The 20,674-nt window shown below is 37.2% G+C and overlaps 1 protein-coding gene across 10 annotated transcripts in view; it reads left to right on the forward strand.

Annotated features, from left to right (window-relative positions):
- Positions 1-20,674, forward strand: part of CASK (calcium/calmodulin dependent serine protein kinase) — a 516,731-nt gene that overhangs the window by 76,168 nt on the left and 419,889 nt on the right. For all 10 annotated transcript variants that reach the window (XM_066357577.1, XM_066357582.1, XM_066357576.1 and 7 more), the window contains exon 2: positions 16,755-16,867. In XM_066357577.1, coding sequence (XP_066213674.1) covers positions 16,755-16,867 — 113 coding nt within the window. The remainder of the gene's footprint in view (positions 1-16,754; positions 16,868-20,674) is intronic.

Here is a 20,674-nt window from a genome sequence, read left to right on the forward strand (position 1 = left end):
GCAGAGCCCCTTGCCATCTCAGCCCTGGCTCCACTACTGGGGTCCTGACAGGTAGTTTGATCTGCCAGCTGCAGTAAAGACCTGAACATTTCAGCCTCCATGCTACAACCCCAGCCCCAGTTGTCTAGTCTGCCAACAGGAACAAGAGCAAAGGTCAGACTATACCAGCCTCTGCTCCATAGCCCACCCTGATGGGCGGTCTGATCTATAGGCAGTGGTGGCACTCACTGGCATCTGTGGCTGCAGCAGCAATGTGTCTCCGTGTGCTCCACCCCATGGCAAAAGGAGACCTAGACACAGTAGCATCTGATTCCCTCTCTCAAAGTTACCCAGGCATAGCATGTGGCCCCAGGAAGCACATTTTGTCCCTGCACATGGCACCAGCAGGAATTGGCTGGGAGTCCCCAGTGGCACCAGAAGAATGAAGCAGACCAGTATAGCATAGTAAGGCTCAGAAAACTAAACTGTCATTGGAACTAAAGCTCACTAAAGTAGTCTAGAACTTACACACTAAACCTAAACAGGGCAACTGCCTGCTAAAATAGAGGATCCTGTGATCAAGTGTCTCCAAACAATGACCATGATATCCAGGGTACAACTGAAAACTACTCATTATACCAAGCACCAGAAAAAGTACAATTTGAATGAGTGAAGATAATCAACTGAGGCCTATACTGTGTTTAAACAAATTTGAAAACAATCTTACAAGTGTGTTTTGATTCAGCTGTCATAATATTGTTCCAACAATCAGTTATAAATTTTCTTGAAACAAATTAAAAGAAAGAAGATCCCAGCAAATTAAAGCCAAGAACATTTTCTAATTATTGGAATAGGAATGTGAAAGAAAGAAAGGGATCTAGAATGCTGCCAAAATTACTAGCTGAGCAACTGGAAGACCTTCAAGTGAGATAGGGAGATGGGAGAACCAGGTGTTCGGTGTCAGTCATGTTGAGGAATATGATGGCTCTTTCTCTTTTTCCGTGCTCTATTGTGTGTCCTTACATGAGCACTGAAAGTTTGATCCATCCTTGGGAAATGGTTAAAAGTAGGCATTACTAACTTGCATACATTCTGTAACATACAGGGACTTTGTTTTTCACCTAATGTGAAAAACTCATGTTCGAATATCCAATTTTAGTAGTTTGCCCAGTTATATCCACTTATTTTAGAGTCTTATTTTCTGATTTTCTCCCTAAAGCAATTATTTTCTAGATCATCTACTTTGCTTCTTTAGACCGAGAAACTAATTACTACAATTATGATTCAAAACCTATTTTCTGCTGCCCTGCACTGAGCTAATTTGGTGTGAATACTTATTTCCTTTGTGGGCTTTGGCTTTTTGTTAACTGTTTTTTGGGTTAAAAGATCAGCAGTTGTATTATTGCCTGCTGAATATGCTTATGTTAAGTATTGTAAAACAGTACATTAGTTGTGGAGTATTAATGAATAGACATTTAAACTGCATAGTTAAATCCTTTCCATTCCTTCATGAAGCAAAGAATTGAATTACCTCCAACCTCTGTAAAAATTTTAACAATAGTTGATATACCATGTTTTGAAGGGGAGAATATTTGTTTCAGAAAAGAAATGTTTGAAATCTGAATGAGTCATAGCCATTACAACTTCATACTTTCTATTTGTATTGTTATTATAAATATTAAAATTTAGATTATCATATTCAAAGTGTTTTTCAAAAAAAAAAAAGGTGTTTCAGGGAACACTAAATATTAATAGGTGCCACATGAGTGATCGAGGTGGGAGTGTGATGAAAGAAGGAGATGCTTGTTTCCTAAATGCAAAACTTGACTCTTAATGTGCAATGTGAATATTGGGCGGAGGTGGGGGTATGTATTTTTATATGGTGTTTCTTAGATTTATTTGACAGAGAAAGTTTTATTCTATAATGACTTTGAGAAATTCCAATTTAGAGTGTTAGCTAATTACATTTTTGTTTCTGTGGTACTGTATAAATTTTGCATAATCCTGATGCAACTAAAATGAATAATAGAGAAAGGGGTATTGCTGGCATCAAGATTTCTTTCACTAACTAATTTAAATCAGATAATTTAATTTTATTTAATTCAGAAGTAGGTCTAATGTGTTAGGGAGATCCAATAAAGCATGATTCAGAGCAGGAAGAGATTAACAGTACACTACAGAAGTTATTATTGAAAAATCTGTTAATGAACATGAAAGTTCGGAGTTCAAATATGAATTCCTCCTTCGTTTCTTAGATGCAGAGTTATAGTAAATGGCAGGCAACAATGCTATTATGGGATACTATAACATTTGGAAAACAATCTATGTTAGTGACATTAACAGAGCACATTCATATTATAAATATGATTTACAATGTAATTTCATACTACCAGACTTCCATAATTATTAGTTTCAGTTTATAAAGAATAGGTTATGAACACAGAATTTGACAATTGTAATAATGTTAGTACTAGTTACAGATAATTAATTTCATGAACACTACTAGGAAAGGTCAGGAGTAAGTTTCTAAAAAGTTGTTACTCTACTAAATATTTCATTGGGCCAATTTCTGTTATATAGTTTCACATTTAGAAAGTAACAAAATGTGAATGTGCAGTTCTTAATATAAAAATGAAAATTACGCTTCTCTTGTTCAGAGCTTGAGAGGAATGAGGAGGACTTCTGTGTTCAGGTCTAGGGCGGACCCTGCTAAGCACTTGCTTAGTATCTGTATTTCTGCAAGATACTGTATTCTAAGAGCCTGCCTGTAGTGCTTCTTTTTTCTTTCTGGAGGAATGTTTCCAGAAATTTCTTGGGGAGGGATTGGGGGTATGTTCATGCTTTCTGGGGCTCTTCCTCCTGTTTTTTTGGAAAGTACTCTCATTCACATTAGTAGCTTCAGTTACCTCCTTTACCTCCTGTATCATGCTTCCTAGGGAGTATAGAAACTGAGAACTTAGATTTTAGAGTTCTGTATGTCTAGTCTCTAGTCCTGACTCTACCATTTAATACTGTTTGGCCAGGCAAGCTGATTTAGCCTGAGTTTCCTAATCTATGAAATGAGGGCTAATAGTATATTAGCTATCATGATAAAATATGGTAAATAATGAGAGAATATATATAAAGTTCTTAGCTGCATGTTTGACACATATGTTGTAAATGGTAGTTGATGTTGTCTTTATCATCCACATGTTGTTCCCCTTCCTTGAACTTTATACTCCTGTCTAATTTTGCTTTCTACAGAGTGGGGCAAAAATAAGTTTACAGTTGTGAGTACGTGAAATAGAGTATGTTCTTGTATTATTATTTATTAATTATTGAATTATTTTCCACGTGAACAACTGTAAGCTTACTTTTGCCCTATCCTGTAAACCTGTGAATCATTCTTTCAACTCACCCTCAACTACCTCCTAGCTAATCATTTACTCTGCTGTCTTGTCAATTTGTTTTCTTAAGTATCTCTCTGTTGCCTCTACTGTATTGGTTGAGGTCTTGATCATCTCTTGTTTGGGCTAATTTAATAACTTTCTCCTCAGCACCCACCAACTTCTCACCCCACCCTCCACTCTTCTGTTGTTGCAGTGATCTCTGATCCTCCTCTCCTCCAGCTACTTTTCGCCCTCCAGTTTTTTCATGCTGACATTACCAAACAGCTTGTAGTATTCAGCACACACCATGCTTTGACTTAGCTCTAGACTGTTGCACATACTACCACTTGTTTCTGCAATCTTATCCTTTCCCTTGTTAGCCAAAAAATTCTTATTTGTCTTTCTAAGCCCTCCTCAGTGTCCATGTGTCATAGAGACCTCTGACCACCTTCATATCAACAGATGATAAACTCTTAGTATTATACTATTTCAATACTTTGTTCTATGATATTATACTAAAATTATGTATATACATACACCAATAGCAATCTATTAGATTGGGAGTCAGATCCACCACGTACGTTTTAAAGGCTGAGGTTAGTTATAGCTAAAGTAGAAAGGTATGGACTCTAGGTCTTTGTTAGTCCATATATGATTGAGCATTCCTTGTTCATTCCTGGTTTGTTGTTTCTGATACATCATTCACCAAATATTTGTTGAGGACCTAGTATATACTAAGCACTCATTGAGTTTATATTCTAATATAAATACATATAATATTACATATAAATATGTATTATGTTATATAATATAAATATACTTATACAGCTAGTACTCGACTTATGACCACCATTGGTTCCAACAGACCAGTCATAACATGATTTGGTCGTAAGTTGAATAGGCTATATGTACAGTACTGTGAAATGATGTTATCAAAATCTTTAAGTCATATTTTATTTATTTAAAAATATGGTTAATATGTATTTTTATTTTCCGTCTTTTTTTTAAGGGGTCCAATATTATCTTCTGCGCCTGGGGCCTCAACTGACCTTAGTCCGCCTCCACATATCACATCACTTTATATAAATACATAAAATTTTGATAAATCATGGCATTTAAAGATATTTTTCTACCTATTTACTAAGCCAGTACTTTCCTACTACCTTCCATACAGTTCTGATGTTAGATATCAAGGGAAATAGATGGTGAGCAGGTAAAATGGAAGAAAAACAAAAATATTTTTAAATTATGTACTAATTTAATCCTCAATAAAAATTTGCCTGATGAGATGTACATATTCACCTTTTCAGTTTAACAAAACATTATTTTCTAACAATTTAGACTCAACTTTGAAATCTTTTCCCTTTGCAAATTGTATATGGAAGCAAGTAGAATTTAGGTATAATATTTTGTTCTTAACGTGATGAGGGATTCATGAGTCTTTATTTTATTCTTCTTCTTTAGAATATATATATACACACTTTACATACTCCTCCAATATATATATTTCCCAGTTAAAAATAACGTTTTTAATGACTGAGTGGCACATCCCTAAGATTTTGCTAATCGAAGAAGGTCTTAATTTTTTATATATCTGTATAATACAAATTATTTTAAATGACTTGATAAATATCAACAAAAATGTTTGCATTTCAGACCAAAAGTCAATATGAGTTATGTTAACTGTAATTTTACATCTAAATGAGCTAAATTTGATTTCAGAGAGAGAGGAGAGAGAGAGAAGCATCAACTCATAGTAGTTGCTTCTTGTATGTGCCTTGACGAGGCAAGCCTGGGGTTTCGAACCAGCGACCTCAGTATTCCAGGTTGAAACTTCATCCACTGCGCCACCTCACATCAGGAAATTTGAAATAATACTTTAAGTTATCATATGTAAACTTTGAGATGACATCTGTAATATATAGTTCTCACCTTGTAAGAGGTTTACAAACAAAACACATTGTGTCTCAGGAAACCTTTGATAAATAGGATGAAGCTCCTGTCCCTATTACGCTCTTAGAAGCGTCATTATATTTCTAATGAATTGTGCAATGTACCACAACAGATGTAGAGAAACTGCGAAGAACAGTTAACAAAAGGAAGAAAAGGGTGGGGGTACTGAAGAGCAAAATTAAACGTGTACGCGTGTGTGAGCGCGTGCACACACACACACACACACAGTTGATATATAGTCAGTCCTCATTATTTGCAGCTTAAGTATTTGTAAAATCACTAAAACTTATTTGTGACTCATAATCAATACTCATGGCACTTTCTTGGTCATTGGCAGATATAGCAGTGAAAAAATTGAGTCACCTGACACACCCATTACCAGCTAAGGTTGAACAAGGTAAAACTGTCTTCTTGTTTCAGCTCTCCAACTGTAAATAAGTGTCCTTTTTGCCATCTATTTAGTGCATTTTTAGCATTTTGTGCTTTTTGTAGATGATTTCACTTTAAAATGGCCTCAAGTGTAGTGTTGGCTAGTATTCTTAAATATAAGAAGACTGTGATGTGTTTTACAGAGAAAACGCGTGTGTTAGATAAACTTCATTCAGACATGAGTTATAGGGCCACTGGCCATAAATTCAATGTTAAAAAATCATCATATATAAAATAAGGTGTCTTTAAAAAGAAACACACATGAAACAGCTTATATATTGATTGGTTAAAGAACAGCAACCAGACACTCAGAGAACCTAATTCAAATTTCCCCTAGGAACAATGGGTCAGTATTCACTCATTTGGTATTCATGGCAACTTTATAGATATAATTACTGCAAATAAATAAATAAATAAATAATTTTATGTACTATTAATGTTAAAATTTCACACATGAAACCAAAATTGGTGTCATTATAAAATATATAAAGTTGGGGTTTTGTGGAGCCATTCAGAAGTTGAGGCCCAGAGCATATGCCTGGTGCACCCCCAGTTAAATTCGCTTCTTGTTCATTTTATGCCATTGTATCATCTCTACACCATTTTGTTTCTTATTTTTACATTCGTCAGGTTTAAGTAAAACACTGCATTACCAGTACAACTGGTTTAATATTTGCAAAGATGATTTCCTCTTGGTAGACATCTTGGGAGGGGGTTGATGAAAAATATTCAAGACACAAAACACAAATTGCTGTACCGAGTCTGGGATAACAGTTGAAATGGTGCACACGGAGTAGGTAGTGCTGCCGGAAGCTGGTCCGCACGGTCATATGCCCAGCTGAGCAACGCTTTAGCTGCCAGACGCGGAGCAGTCATGGCTAGCGATTGTGGTCATAAAGTTGAATGGTCGTAAGATACATCGGTAGTAAGTCGATCAATATTTGTATGTGTACATCTACATATATGCATGTGTGTATATACAACACACATACACATAGTGTCAATGCTCATTACACTGGGGACAGCTGAGCTCAAGAGAAACACTGGACACAGAAAGACTGGCCGAAATGTGAAGCTCTGAAAGTAGGGATGCAAAATATTTTGAATGAACCTGTAGTTAATCAAGACAGGATCATTTTTCCCCCACTTCACATCAGACTTGGCTTAATGAAGAAGTTTTTTCAAGCTTTGAATAGAGAAAGTGAATGCTTTCAACATATTATTTCTGCTTTTCCTGCCTTGTCTTTCAAGAAGATAAAAGCAGGTGTATTTGATAGACCTCAAATTCGAACCCTCATATGTGACGAAGAGTTTGCCAGGAAGACAAAGAAGGAAGAGAAAGCAGCATGGCAGTCTTTTGTGGCAGTTACAAAGAACTTCCTTGGCAACAAAAAAGCATAAATCTATGAACTTCTGGTTCAAAGGATGCTGTTGGCTTTCCACGACATTGGGTGTAACATGAACATTAAGATTCACTTCCTGAACAGTCACCTTGATAAGTTTTCCGAAAATCTTGGAGCTGTTAGTGATGAGCAGACTACTGCTGGAGCATCAACCAAGATTGTCCTCAACAAGTACACAAACGCAAGAGCTACAAATGTGTTTTACTTAAACCTGACGAATGTAAAAATAAGAAACAAAATGGTGTAGAGATGATACAATGGCATAAAATGAACAAGAAGCGAATTTAACTGGGGGTGCACCAGGCATATGCTCTGGGCCTCAACTTCTGAATGGCTCCACAAAACCCCAACTTTATATATTTTATAATGACACCAATTTTGGTTTCATGTGTGAAATTTTAACATTAATAGTACATAAAATTATTTATTTATTTATTTATTTGCAGTAATTATATCTATAAAGTTGCCATGAATACCAAATGAGTGAATACTGACCCATTGTTCCTAGGGGAAATTTGAATTAGGTTCTCTGAGTGTCTGGTTGCTGTTCTTTAACCAATCAATATATAAGCTGTTTCATGTGTGTTTCTTTTTAAAGACACCTTATTTTATATATGATGATTTTTTAACATTGAATTTATGGCCAGTGGCCCTATAACTCATGTCTGAATGAAGTTTATCTAACACACGCGTTTTCTCTGTAAAACACATCACAGTCTTCTTATATTTAAGAATACTAGCCAACACTACACTTGAGGCCATTTTAAAGTGAAATCATCTACAAAAAGCACAAAATGCTAAAAATGCACTAAATAGATGGCAAAAAGGACACTTATTTACAGTTGGAGAGCTGAAACAAGAAGACAGTTTTACCTTGTTCAACCTTAGCTGGTAATGGGTGTGTCAGGTGACTCAATTTTTTCACTGCTATATCTGCCAATGACCAAGAAAGTGCCATGAGTATTGATTATGAGTCACAAATAAGTTTTAGTGATTTTACAAATACTTAAGCTGCAAATAATGAGGACTGACTATATATCAACTGTGTGTGTGTGTGTGTGTGCACGCGCTCACACACGCGTACACGTTTAATTTTGCTCTTCAGTACCCCCACCCTTTTCTTCCTTTTGTTAACTGTTCTTCGCAGTTTCTCTACATCTGTTGTGGTACATTGCACAATTCATTAGAAATATAATGACGCTTCTAAGAGCGTAATAGGGACAGGAGCTTCATCCTATTTATCAAAGGTTTCCTGAGACACAATGTGTTTTGTTTGTAAACCTCTTACAAGGTGAGAACTATATATTACAGATGTCATCTCAAAGTTTACATATGATAACTTAAAGTATTATTTCAAATTTCCTGATGTGAGGTGGCGCAGTGGATGAAGTTTCAACCTGGAATACTGAGGTCGCTGGTTCGAAACCCCAGGCTTGCCTCGTCAAGGCACATACAAGAAGCAACTACTATGAGTTGATGCTTCTCTCTCTCTCCTCTCTCTCTGAAATCAAATTTAGCTCATTTAGATGTAAAATTACAGTTAACATAACTCATATTGACTTTTGGTCTGAAATGCAAACATTTTTGTTGATATTTATCAAGTCATTTAAAATAATTTGTATTATACAGATATATAAAAAATTAAGACCTTCTTCGATTAGCAAAATCTTAGGGATGTGCCACTCAGTCATTAAAAACGTTATTTTTAACTGGGAAATATATATATTGGAGGAGTATGTAAAGTGTGTATATATATATTCTAAAGAAGAAGAATAAAATAAAGACTCATGAATCCCTCATCACGTTAAGAACAAAATATTATACCTAAATTCTACTTGCTTCCATATACAATTTGCAAAGGGAAAAGATTTCAAAGTTGAGTCTAAATTGTTAGAAAATAATGTTTTGTTAAACTGAAAAGGTGAATATGTACATCTCATCAGGCAAATTTTTATTGAGGATTAAATTAGTACATAAAGTTGTAAGTAACAGTGCAACAGTAGTAAAAGCTGATGAGTAAGAGAGAAGTTTTATAAGCAAAATGACTTTCTGTATATCGTTTTCTTATGTATTCACAATCTCAAAAGACGTCTGCCCAAAATATTGGTTTGTAGGTATGTAATCAAAATGTTATCAGTACCTTTAAGTCATTAAGTGATAATCCATTAGGCAAATCTTTATGTTCTTGGTTTATATTTGAATAATAAACAATATTATGAAGAAAAAAAGTAGAATATCACTAGATCCTTTAAAGCCCCTCGCGTACTTCTTCCCAATCATGACCCCCCCATAACCACTATCCTGGCTTTTGTATTAATCATTTCTTTTGAATTTTTATAGCTTTACCACCTATATATGTATTCCTAAACAGTGTATTGTTTAGTCTTTAAAAAACTGAGGAGCCAGCACAAACTTAGTATGAGGAAAGGGCAATATTACCACTATTGTATAAAGACTTTCAGAAGGGAAGCTGAACGGAAACTCTTGTTCACAATTTGTCTTCAGAATATCCTGACAGCATATAGGAGACCCTGCTGGGAAGTCAGTTTGCAAGGTCCCAAGTAAATCCCAGGACACTGTTCTTCATAGGCAGATTGTCAGTGCTGTAGTACAGGGCTGAGTACTGAGTGTCCATCAGGAATACAGTCAGGGCATGGGCTGCTCTGCATTTTCTGCTTTTCAGCTCACTGAGGCTTGCCTCCAGCTCTCAGAAATAGGAAAACACTTCTATGGAGTGAAATGGGAGTCCTTTACTGATCCAGGATGCAGAGAAGAGCAGGAATCTGATTCCTCTGGTCAGCAAAAGCAAAACAGAAGAACCTGGTCCTGGCTCTATTTTCAGGTTAAAAAGGAATCATTAGCAGTGGGAATCTGTGATGTCAGATAACTGTCAGCTTCAGGTCTCCCTCCCTTGTACTCCTGTACTTCCCTTTATGTCTTCTGTGTTGGATCTCCTTCTTACTATCCCTTGGGGTCCTATTTACTGGTGTACTTTCTTGTTTTGGAAGACACATTCTACAATAATTTCTCCAGAAATCTATATGCATTGCAAGTAATTTGAGCTCTTTAATATCCAAAACTGTTTTTATGATTACTTTTTTCCTACTGGATGCAAAATTAAAGGTTAGAAATAAATTTCCTGCATGATTCTGAAGGTCTTGCTCAGTTGTCTTCTTGTTTCTAGTGCTGCAATTGAGAAATTGAATGCCATTTTTGCTCTGATCCACTGTGTGTGAACTGAATCATCCTCCCCTCTTGGAACACTGTTATCCCCACTTCTGGAAATTTGCAACTCTTCTGGAACAAAGTGTTAAATTTCCCAGTGGCATGTGTGGGCATGGGTCTGTTATCTATTTTGCTGAACATTTGGCGGGTCCTTTTAATTTAGGCAACTCATAATTTAAGTTCTGGGAAATTTTGTTGGAATATTCTTTTGAGTTCCTTCCCTCCATTTTCTTTGTACTTTTACTCTACTTTCTGGGAAATTTCCTCAACGTTATCTGCCAGCCCGTCTATTGAGTTTTAAATTTTTTCATGTGTTTATTTTTTAAGAGTCTCTTTTTGTTTTCTGAAAAATCTGTTTTTGTTTCATAGTTATAATATCTTTCTGAGGATATTAATGCTAGTTTGAAGTTTTTTTCTTATTTAGTCTGTTTCCTTTAAGTTCTTTCTATTTGTTTTGGTCTTTATCTTCCAAATTAGAGACTCCTCTCCAGATGTCTTGGAAGTTTGGTTCTGTAGTCATGATTAGGAACACAGCAGTAGTTCTTGAACTGGGACAATTTTGCACCCCTCCCCCCGGACATTTGCCAATGTCTGAAAACATTTTTGGTTTTCAAAACTGGTTGAGGCCCTGACTGGTTAGCTCAGCAGTAGAGTGTCGGCCTGGCGTGTGGAAGTCTCAGGTTCAGTTCCCAGTCAGGGCACACAGGAGAAGTGTTCATCTGCTTCTCCACCTTTCCCCCTCTCCTTCCTCTCTCTCTCTTCCCTCCTGCAGCTAGGGCTCCATTGGAGCAAAGTTGGCCCGGTCACTGAGGACAGCTCCATAGCCTCCGCCTCAATTGCTAGAATGGCTCCAGTCTCAATGGAGCAACACCCCAGATGAGCAGAGCATTGCCTCCTGGTTGGCATGTCAGGTGGATCCCGGTTGGGTGCATGCAGGAGTCTGCCTGACTGCCTTCCCGCTTCTAACTTCAGAAAAACACATGCACGCACATGCGTGCACACACACACGCACACACACACAAAAGAAAAACTGGTTGAGGGAATGCTATTGGCATCTAGCAGGTAGAGTTGGGGGGTGCTGTTAGGCATCCTACAATACATAGGACATATTCGCACAACTATCCAGCCCAAACATCAGTAGTACTAAGGTTGGGAAGCTGTAGAAGAGGAACTGAAAATAGATTGAGAGCTCTGAATCTTTAGGCAGAACTTTTTGACTTTGGGTTTCAAGGGAAGATGATCTGGTTGGGTCATTTGAACAATTTTGTGTCTTTTTTTTTTTTTTTAGGTTTCTCCTCCTGGGCTGGTTGGATATTCTGTAGAAAATCTTTCCTCTTCTATCTGAAGGGTAAAGATCTAGGTTCTAACATCCGCCCTAAGAGGTTGAGGCTGTCTGCATTCAGTTTGTATGTGAGCACATAATCAATCCCTTTGCTTTCCATATAGGACCCACTTCCTCAACTGCATTGTGTCCCCAGTTCTAAGACCTAATACTTTACCCTGTAATGGATCTCTGTGAGGACGTGGTTGGGACTATTACTCAGTAGCATGTGGTAAGGAGGGGTCCTAGGAGTCTTAACTGTTTCTCTAATAGATTTCACTGAAACTTTGTTATTTTAGTCCCACCCTCTCTCTCTAATTCCAGAGTTATATGGTGCTACGAGTTCAATAAATGGGTTTGGTTCTGAACTTTCATTCTCTTTGCAATTCTTCTTTCCCAACTATGCTAAGCCAGTTACCATTCCTGCATCTGCTTTCTTTCTTCCCAAATTTGGTTGTTACTCTTGTCTTCTCTCATTCTCCCAGTCCTTTAAAAATTTTTAACTCCTTTGGTATAATTTTAGTGGGGTATGAGGGGGGATAAAATAGATGGGTTGTGCTAAATCTATCCTATTATCATAGAAACCAACATACTATAGTGTAGCATAATTTCATTTAATTCTAGTCACCTTTTTTGATGTATTTACTTTTGGTGTCAGAATTGTTCATTTCCTAGACTTAATCTTTCTTCACATAAAATGAAAACTAGAGATTATTCTATGATTATATAGTCACAACTGCTTTCTTTTCAAAACCTTAGGGATGTTATAGCAATATTTACTTGAAACATATCCTGGTTTAATTGACCTTTTACTTCAAAACGTAGAATTCTGCAAGCAGCCACCTGCCTCAAGTAGAACCTTGTGTCCCAATCTCAGTCAATATTCAGTATTCTTAAAGAGTTGAATAAAGAATATATATTTCATCAAATATGAAATACCCTCAGTTATTCCACTTTGATTAATAACCTGACCAAAATTAGTGGGAATATAAGACAGATAGTAGTTTATCATGATAGCTTACAACTATATCTTTATCAATATTTCCCCCACATAAATATTCAAGAATTGTACTATACACTAAAAAAAATTAAGAATGAAATTTCAAGCATCAAAGAAGAGTTTAAGTCAGACTGAAACTTAGGCCTTCTGGTTTTTCGCTGTTTCTTAAACTGCCATTCAACTATAATTAATAAATTTAATACAGATATTTTAAATACACTTTACTGGACTCCTACCATCCCTTTTAACATGGGAAACCAAACCAGATTTTCTCATAGCTGGCATATCATTAACCTATCAGCCAAATAAATGTAATCACATCCTGCTAAAATTATAGACACTATATACTCATTTAAATGTTTATCAGTTTCCACTGAGTTTCTAAATGATGGATTGAGAAAAAGAAAATTAAGTATATTTCAATATTCTTTTAGTGTACTAAATTTGTTTTACCTTTGTTAATCCCCTGGACATTGTTTAGGGACAGAAGACCCTTGAAAATGCTTTACTTGTGATCTGTCTTCAAGTCATCAATAATTCATAGATGAAAAAATTTTTTCTTTGCCTCACATTATAAAATTAGCCTAAAAATTGATTTGATTAAATTTTTATTCACATATCTAAACACATTTCTGTTTGGGCTTTTTTTTTTTTTTTTTTCATTTTTCCGAAGCTGGAAACGGGGAGGCAGGCAGACAGACTCCCGCATGTGCCCGACCGGGATCCACCCGGCATGCCCACCAGGGGGCGATGCTCTGCCCCTCTGGGGCGTCACTCTGTTGCATCCAGAGCCATTCTAGCTCCTGAGGCAGAGGCCACAGAGCTGTCCTCAGTTCCCGGGCCATCTTTGCTCCAATGGAGCCTTGGCTACGGGAGGGGAAGAGAGAGACAGGAAGGAGAGGGGAAGGGGTGGAGAAGCAGATGGGCGCTTCTCCTGTGTGCCCTGGCCAGGAATCAAACCCGGGACTCCTGCTTGCCAGGCCGACGCTCTACCGCTGAGCCAACCGGCCAGGGTTGTTTGGGCTTTTTGTCTCACTGTTTTGTTTTTCCTTCTTTCTCCCTAGCTTTCCTCATTCTTCTGTTACTAAAAGGATAGGGGGAGAAGCTGTGCTTTCTTCCCTGCCTTTGTTAAAATGGGAAAACGTAAAGAATTGTCTACATTTACAACAAATAATGCCACATACAGGTCTTAGAAATTTTTCCAAAAAGATGTAGTGAATTGAAGCACACTACACAAATATATAGAGAGTCCTAAGGGGTTTTGTGTAGACAGAAACCAATTACATTAAGCTTTTCCTGAAATTGCTTGCTATTGTCAGTATAAGTGATCACAAGTAAGACATCCAGAGTGAGAATGGAAACATTTGTGGGAGTTCTGTCTCACTTTGTTATATTGTCTTCTCACAAAGGAAAGTCTGCATACTTTTGAGTGATCAGAAAGGTCCTGTTTCTGTCGAGTTCTGAAAGGTATATTCTTTCTATTTCTTTTTCTTCCAGTTTAGTTTTTTTAGGTTGTTTCAAGAGAAAGATTTGAAGCTGTGGTGTAATTGATATCTTGATGATGGCATGGTGAAATCAACTAATTCACATGCTCTCAAAGAAATGTTTAAGTTTGGGTTAGATTATATTCTCTTGCTTGTTCTCTAATTGAAAGAAAACATGACAAATTTATACTTTAAGACAAGCAATATCACAAATATCCTACTATAAATGAAAAACCTTTAGTGCTGATTGATCACATGCATCCAGGTGTAATGTTTTTAACTGTAAAAGCCAATGAGGGTGTTTTGTTCTGTTTTTTTCTCCCCCTGAGGAGGGGGATAATACACACATGTATATGTGTGTGTAGTTAATGACTTAAACCATTCTTGCCCTCAAATAAACTACTGTACTATATTACTATTGCATTTGGTATTATTCAATAGTTGATTGAAGAATGGAAACATCTAGGCTGACCAGGCAGTGGCGCAGTAGATAGAGCCTTGGACTGGGATGTGGACGACCCAGGTTCAAGACCCTGAGGTCGCCAGCTTTAGCACGGGCTCATCTGGTGTGAACAAAAGCTCACCAGCTTGGACCCAAGGTCGCTGTCTTGAGCAAAGGGTTATTTGGTCTGCTGAAGGCCCCCGGTCAAGGCACATATGAGAAAGCAATCAATAAACAACTAAGGTGTCGCAACGAAAAACTGATGATTGATGCTTCTCATCTCTCTGTGTTTCTGTGTATCTGTCCCTTCTATCCCTCTCTCTGACACTCTCTCTGTCTCTGTAAAAAAAAAAAAAAAGAATGGAAACATCTAGGCTCCGGCTGGAAGCTCAGTGAATATAGAGTATTGGCCCAGAGTATGGATGTCCTGGGTTTGATTCCCAGTCACGTTACGAAGGAGAAGTGACCATCTGTTCCCTCCTTTTTCCCCCTATTCTCCCTCTTCCCCTCCCATAGCCAGTAGCTCAGTTGGTTCGAGTATGGCCCCAAGTGCTGTGGATAGCTCAGTTGGTCCAAGAGTATCAGCCTCAGCACTAACAATAGCTCAGTATTGAAACACCAACCCAGACCAGGTTTCCAGGAGGATCCCAGTTGGGGCACATGTAGGAGACTGTCTCACTATCTCCCCTCCTCTCACTTAAAAAAAAAGAGAGAGAGAATGGAGAAACCTGTATTTGGATTAACTTTAGTTCAGGTACTTATTTGATAACTACTAATCACAAGGAACTGTGTGCATGCATGCATGTGTGAGGGGGCCTGAGCCTTGGCATTGGTATTTCATCCATCATCCCAGTTTTGAGAGTCAACAATTTAGATTGAGGAGAGGACTGGGTAAGCAAATACTAGGACCAGTGGCACTTAGCTGGTAGAAATTAATTCCTTCCCTGTGGCAGTTTAGAACAATTCTAAATTGAAATTTGGGAAGGATGAAGGCTTCCTCTGTGACTTCAGGTGAGACCAGAGAGGTTATTGGAAACCAATCTTGCAGGGCTTTCTCTTTGTGAAATGCTTGTTCAAGTGTTTTGCCCAGATTTTATTAGAGGGTATTTTCTTTTCTTATTTTACTTAAGAATTATTTATGTATTTTGGTTCTTTTTTTTGTATTTTTCTGAAGCTGGAAACGGGGAGAGACAGTCAGACAGACTCCCGCATGCGCCGACCGGGATCCACCCGGCACGCCCACCAGGGGCTACGCTCTTCCCACCAAGGGGCGATGCTCTGCCCCTCCAGGGCATCGCTTTGCCGCGACCAGAGCCACTCTAGCGCCTGGGGCAGAGGCCAAGGAGCCATCCCCAGCACCCGGGCCATATATGCTCCAATGGAGCCTTGGCTGCGAGAGGGGAAGAGAGAGACAGAGAGGAAGGAGGGGGGGTGGAGAAGCAAATGGGTGCTTCTCCTATGTGCCCTGGCCGGGAATCGAACCTGGGACTTCTGCACGCCAGGCCGACGCTCTACCGCTGAGCCAACCGGCCAGGGCCGTATTTTGGTTCTTGACCAAAGTTTTTGCATATAACATCTCCTTCTGCAATTTGAAGCAGAAACATAATATCAGATTTCATTAAATAGGAAAAATTTTTAAGTAATTTTGATAGAAAATAGTAGTATCTTAGACTAGGGTATGAGACATGGAGAGAAGTGGACAGGATTAAGAGATATTTGGGATAAATTCAATAGAACTTGTTAGTGAAGATTTAAAAAGTGGTGGGTAAGATGAGAAGAAGGGGTTAAGAATGATTTAAATTTGTTTCAAGTTATAAGAGCTATGTATATTGTCAATGATTGATTTCTTATTTTGTTTACAATGTTGATAAATATATATAGAATATTACATAGATTACTTGCCTTGAATATAAGAATGCTACTTCCTAATTTTTAAAAGTGATTTGGAATGCAAAATTTTCTGTTTTTCTGGTTTAATAGCTTTATATTATGAATAACTTACTCATGAATTATAGAAAAATATGTTCAAAATTATATTACTTAAATTTAATTTTGAAAACTATGGCTGTAGTAGACAATGAAAGACCAAGTAACACATTGAACAGAAATAGGTACTTAAAAAATCAAATTAATCTTGGCTTTTTTTTTAGGGGTCCCTTCAGTGTTGTACGACGATGTATCAACAGAGAAACTGGGCAACAATTTGCTGTAAAAATTGTTGATGTAGCCAAGTTCACATCAAGTCCAGGGTTAAGTACAGAAGGTAAGAGATGGATTTCAAGTAAGTTATTTGATGTCTGGCTTTACTTCATCTCCAAAATCCATTTATCAACCTAACCTTCATCTGGGGGTGGGGGCAGAGGGTATAATGGAGTGGGAAGTGGGTGGAGACAGTTTTAACTCCATTCTAGTTAGAATTTTAAAACATAGTATTTGAAAGATAGCTGGAGTGATTTACCATTATCAAGTCACCTAGAATTGCTGATAGGCCTATGTTTTTTTTAACTAGGAAGAAAATGAAATTGGAGCATATATATTTCTAGGGTGTAATTTTGAATCCAATGGTATAGAACATGGAATGGGAAGGGGGAGAGGAAATAATGGCAAAGATATGATATAAGTGACGATGCAGAAGACACTGAGATGGATTTTCTTCAAGTCCATGACTTACTACCTTTAGGAATATGGTTTAATAGATGTATCACATTGGGCCTAAGTCACACAGGGTGTAAATGTGAAAATTTGAAAGATCAGTACTGTTAAGACTTGTAGGAATGGAAATTTTGTTTCAAGACATTGATAAGGGTAATCATTCATGTATAAATATTTGTAAACAGTATGTAAACATTTAAAGTTACTTTTTTACAGTTTTAAATCCATATTTTCATGCTGCCACAATTCACTTATGTTCATACTTAATATGACACAATCATTATATTTTCTAATTAGTCTGTCTTCCAGCTTTGAACTTTTTCACAGTCCGGTAGAAGACATATCTGTCTTTAGTCCTTTCCGTTTTCAATCCTAAGAGCAGTGCAGCTGATGGTCTAAATTGGAAAACCTAAAGCAGAGTGGCCTATTTATACTTTACCCAGTTATGCTACTTTGGGAAGTAGAAGTACACATAGTATGAGCTCCAAGTTAATCTCTTCCTGAAGATCTTTTTTTAGGATCATTACTTTTATATACTTTTGCAAACCTTTGAAACATTATTGTCCATACACTCATTATAAAAGATCCCTGGAGTTTGTGAAGAATCACTAACTGATCTTTTTAGTGCTTTTATCTTTGAAATTTTATGGTAAAATTTAGCAGTTTTGTATTTTACGGTTTCGAAGTTTGGAATTGGCTATTATTACTTTTGAATACAAATTATTTTCTAAATTTAGCAGAACTTAAAATTTACTTGTAATCAGGCTTTACAACTAAAACTTTCTAACTGCATTTCAGTTTAATATACTGTATTTGATTTTCTGTACCTCAGTAGTCAACTAATAAGGAAAAACATCCTGAATGCAGAGGTAATTTTACATAAACCTAGTTTATTAAACATACAGATGTGTTGAATCTTTATTTCTCTTAAATGTTCTGATACTATTGATGAACTGTTAGTAATATTCCAGCTAAAATCAAAATTCTAAATCATTTACTCAATATACAGTGTGTCCGTAAAGTCATGGTGCACTTTTGACTGGTCACAGGAAAGCAACAAAAGACATTAGAAATGTGAAATCTGCACCAAATAAAAGGAAAACTCTCCCAGTTTCATACCTATTCAGAGCAGTTCGATGTGGGCTCACGCACAGATTTTTTTAGGGCTCCTTAGGTAGCTATCCCGTATAACCTCTACAGACTCGTCACTGACTGATGGCCTACCAGAACGGGGTTTCTCCACCAAACTGCCGGTTTCCTTCAACTGCTTATCCCACCAAGTAATGTTATTCCTATGTGGTGGCGCTTTGTTATAAATGCGCCGATATGATATTCATGTTGCACTTTGGTCACGGATTCAAATTTAGCAAGCCACAGAACACACTGAACTTTCCTCTGTACCATCCACATCTCAACTGGCATGGCCGTGGGCTGATCCGCTGTATACATGGTGTTACGTCATCATCTGCACATGGTCACATGCTGCCACATCATCCTACAGAAACTGGGAGGGTTTTCCTTTTATTTGGTGCAGATTTCACATTTCTATCATCTTTTGTTGCTTTCCTATGACTGGTCAAAAGTGCACCATGACTTTACAGACACACTGTACTTATATTATATTGATTTAGTTCATCATTATACCTAATTCTGAATCTCTCCAGGCTAAAGACCATTGTCAGTTGACTGAGGATGTTTATTGATGCATTTTTTTTCAGTGTGGGGTCTCTGCTTCTATAGATTGAGACGGCCAGACTGAACCTCTTTCAGTTATCACCTATCATGGAGTCAAATGCCAAACATCCACCTTTCTTTTTTCTTCTTTCTTTTTCTTTCTCTCTCTTTCTTTTTCTTTTTCTTTTTCTTTTTCTCTTTCTTTCTTTTTTTTTTCTTTCTTTCTTTCTTTCTTTCTTTCTTTCTTTCTTTCTTTCTTTCTTTCTTTCTTTCTTTATTTCTTTCCTTTCTCTCTCTCTCTTTCCTCCCTCCCTTCGTTCCTTCCTTCGTTCCTTCCTTCGTTCCTTCCTTCGTTCCTTCCTTCCTTCCTTCCTTCCATCCTCCTTCCCTCCCTCCCTCCCCCCTCCCCCTTTCTTTCCTTCCTTCCTTCTTTATTTTTCTGAAGTGAGAAGTGAAGTGGGGAAGCAGAGAAACAGATTCCCACATGTGCCCAGGCAGGATCCACTCGGCAAGCCCTATATGGGGCAAAGCTCTGCCCATCTGGGGTGTTGCTGCACTGCAACCTGAGCCATTCTAGCACCTGAGGCGAGGCCATGGAGCCATCCTCAGCGCCTTGGGCCAACTTGCTCCAGTGGAGCCTTCGCTGTGGGAGGGGAAGATACAGATAGAGAGAAAGGAGAAGGCAAAGGGTGGAGAAGCAGATGGGCACTTCTCCTGTGTGCCCTGGCTGGGAATTGAACCCAGGACTTCCACACACCGGGCCAACACTCTACCACTGAGCAACCTGGCCACGAACTCATTTTTCATTTTTAAAAAGAGGTTGGCTTTACCTAATATAAGATATGGGAAATTGTAGCTCACTCCTCCATTGCTTTGGGGTTGCTTCAGCATTGCTTTGACTACATAAATGTCTTCAAGTCTTATTCTGAAGACAAGGCCAGGTAATTCCATTGATCCCATGTGGTAGGGCTACAACCTATAGATATTAAAAGATACCCAGTTTCATTCTACATATTACTTTTGACTTTATCTGTTTTTGTCAGAGTTCAATATTCTTCAAATGAAAATGTGTGATTAATTCTTTATATATTGCACTAAGATGTAGATTTTCTGCCTACTCTAGTACAGTAACCAAAAAACATAATCAAAATTTTATCTCTACCCTTGACCTTTTTTATTTTTTTGCAATGGAGTTTCCATACTTTCTATTGATCATGTTCACACTAGCTTGCTTTATTCTAATTTGAATACATTTTATTATAAGGTATATATAATAGATAATAAAGTATTTATTTCATTATTTACAACCTCTTTGAACAGTTCCCCCACTTTCAACTTCTTTAAACTCTTTTCCTGTCACCACAGGCAAAATATTTTATCTCCTTTGTCCTTGTAAGTCCTTACAAATTAGAGTCCAAACGTGACCTTATTCATGGCTATATAGAAGATGCTATATTAGGAAGAAATATATTTTGAAGTGAAATGTAACATAATAAAAAGTTCAATAAATTGAAATAAGAATATCTTGAAATATCTGTATTTAATTGCATTCTCTTTTAATTAATCCTGTCTCTCAAGGAACAGATAATTTAACATCTGTTATTTTTTATTCTTTTCTTTTCTATTTTATTTTTGTCTTTGTGGTTTATTTGATCTTTGTCATTGCCTCAACATTTTTTCCTGTTCAAATACATTATTAAATGAAATATGTAAAGAGTCACCTGGGAGCTAACATGTGCTGTTT

Source organism: Saccopteryx leptura, chromosome X, assembly GCF_036850995.1.
Source record: "Saccopteryx leptura isolate mSacLep1 chromosome X, mSacLep1_pri_phased_curated, whole genome shotgun sequence".
NCBI classification, from domain to species: Eukaryota; Metazoa; Chordata; class Mammalia; order Chiroptera; family Emballonuridae; genus Saccopteryx; species Saccopteryx leptura.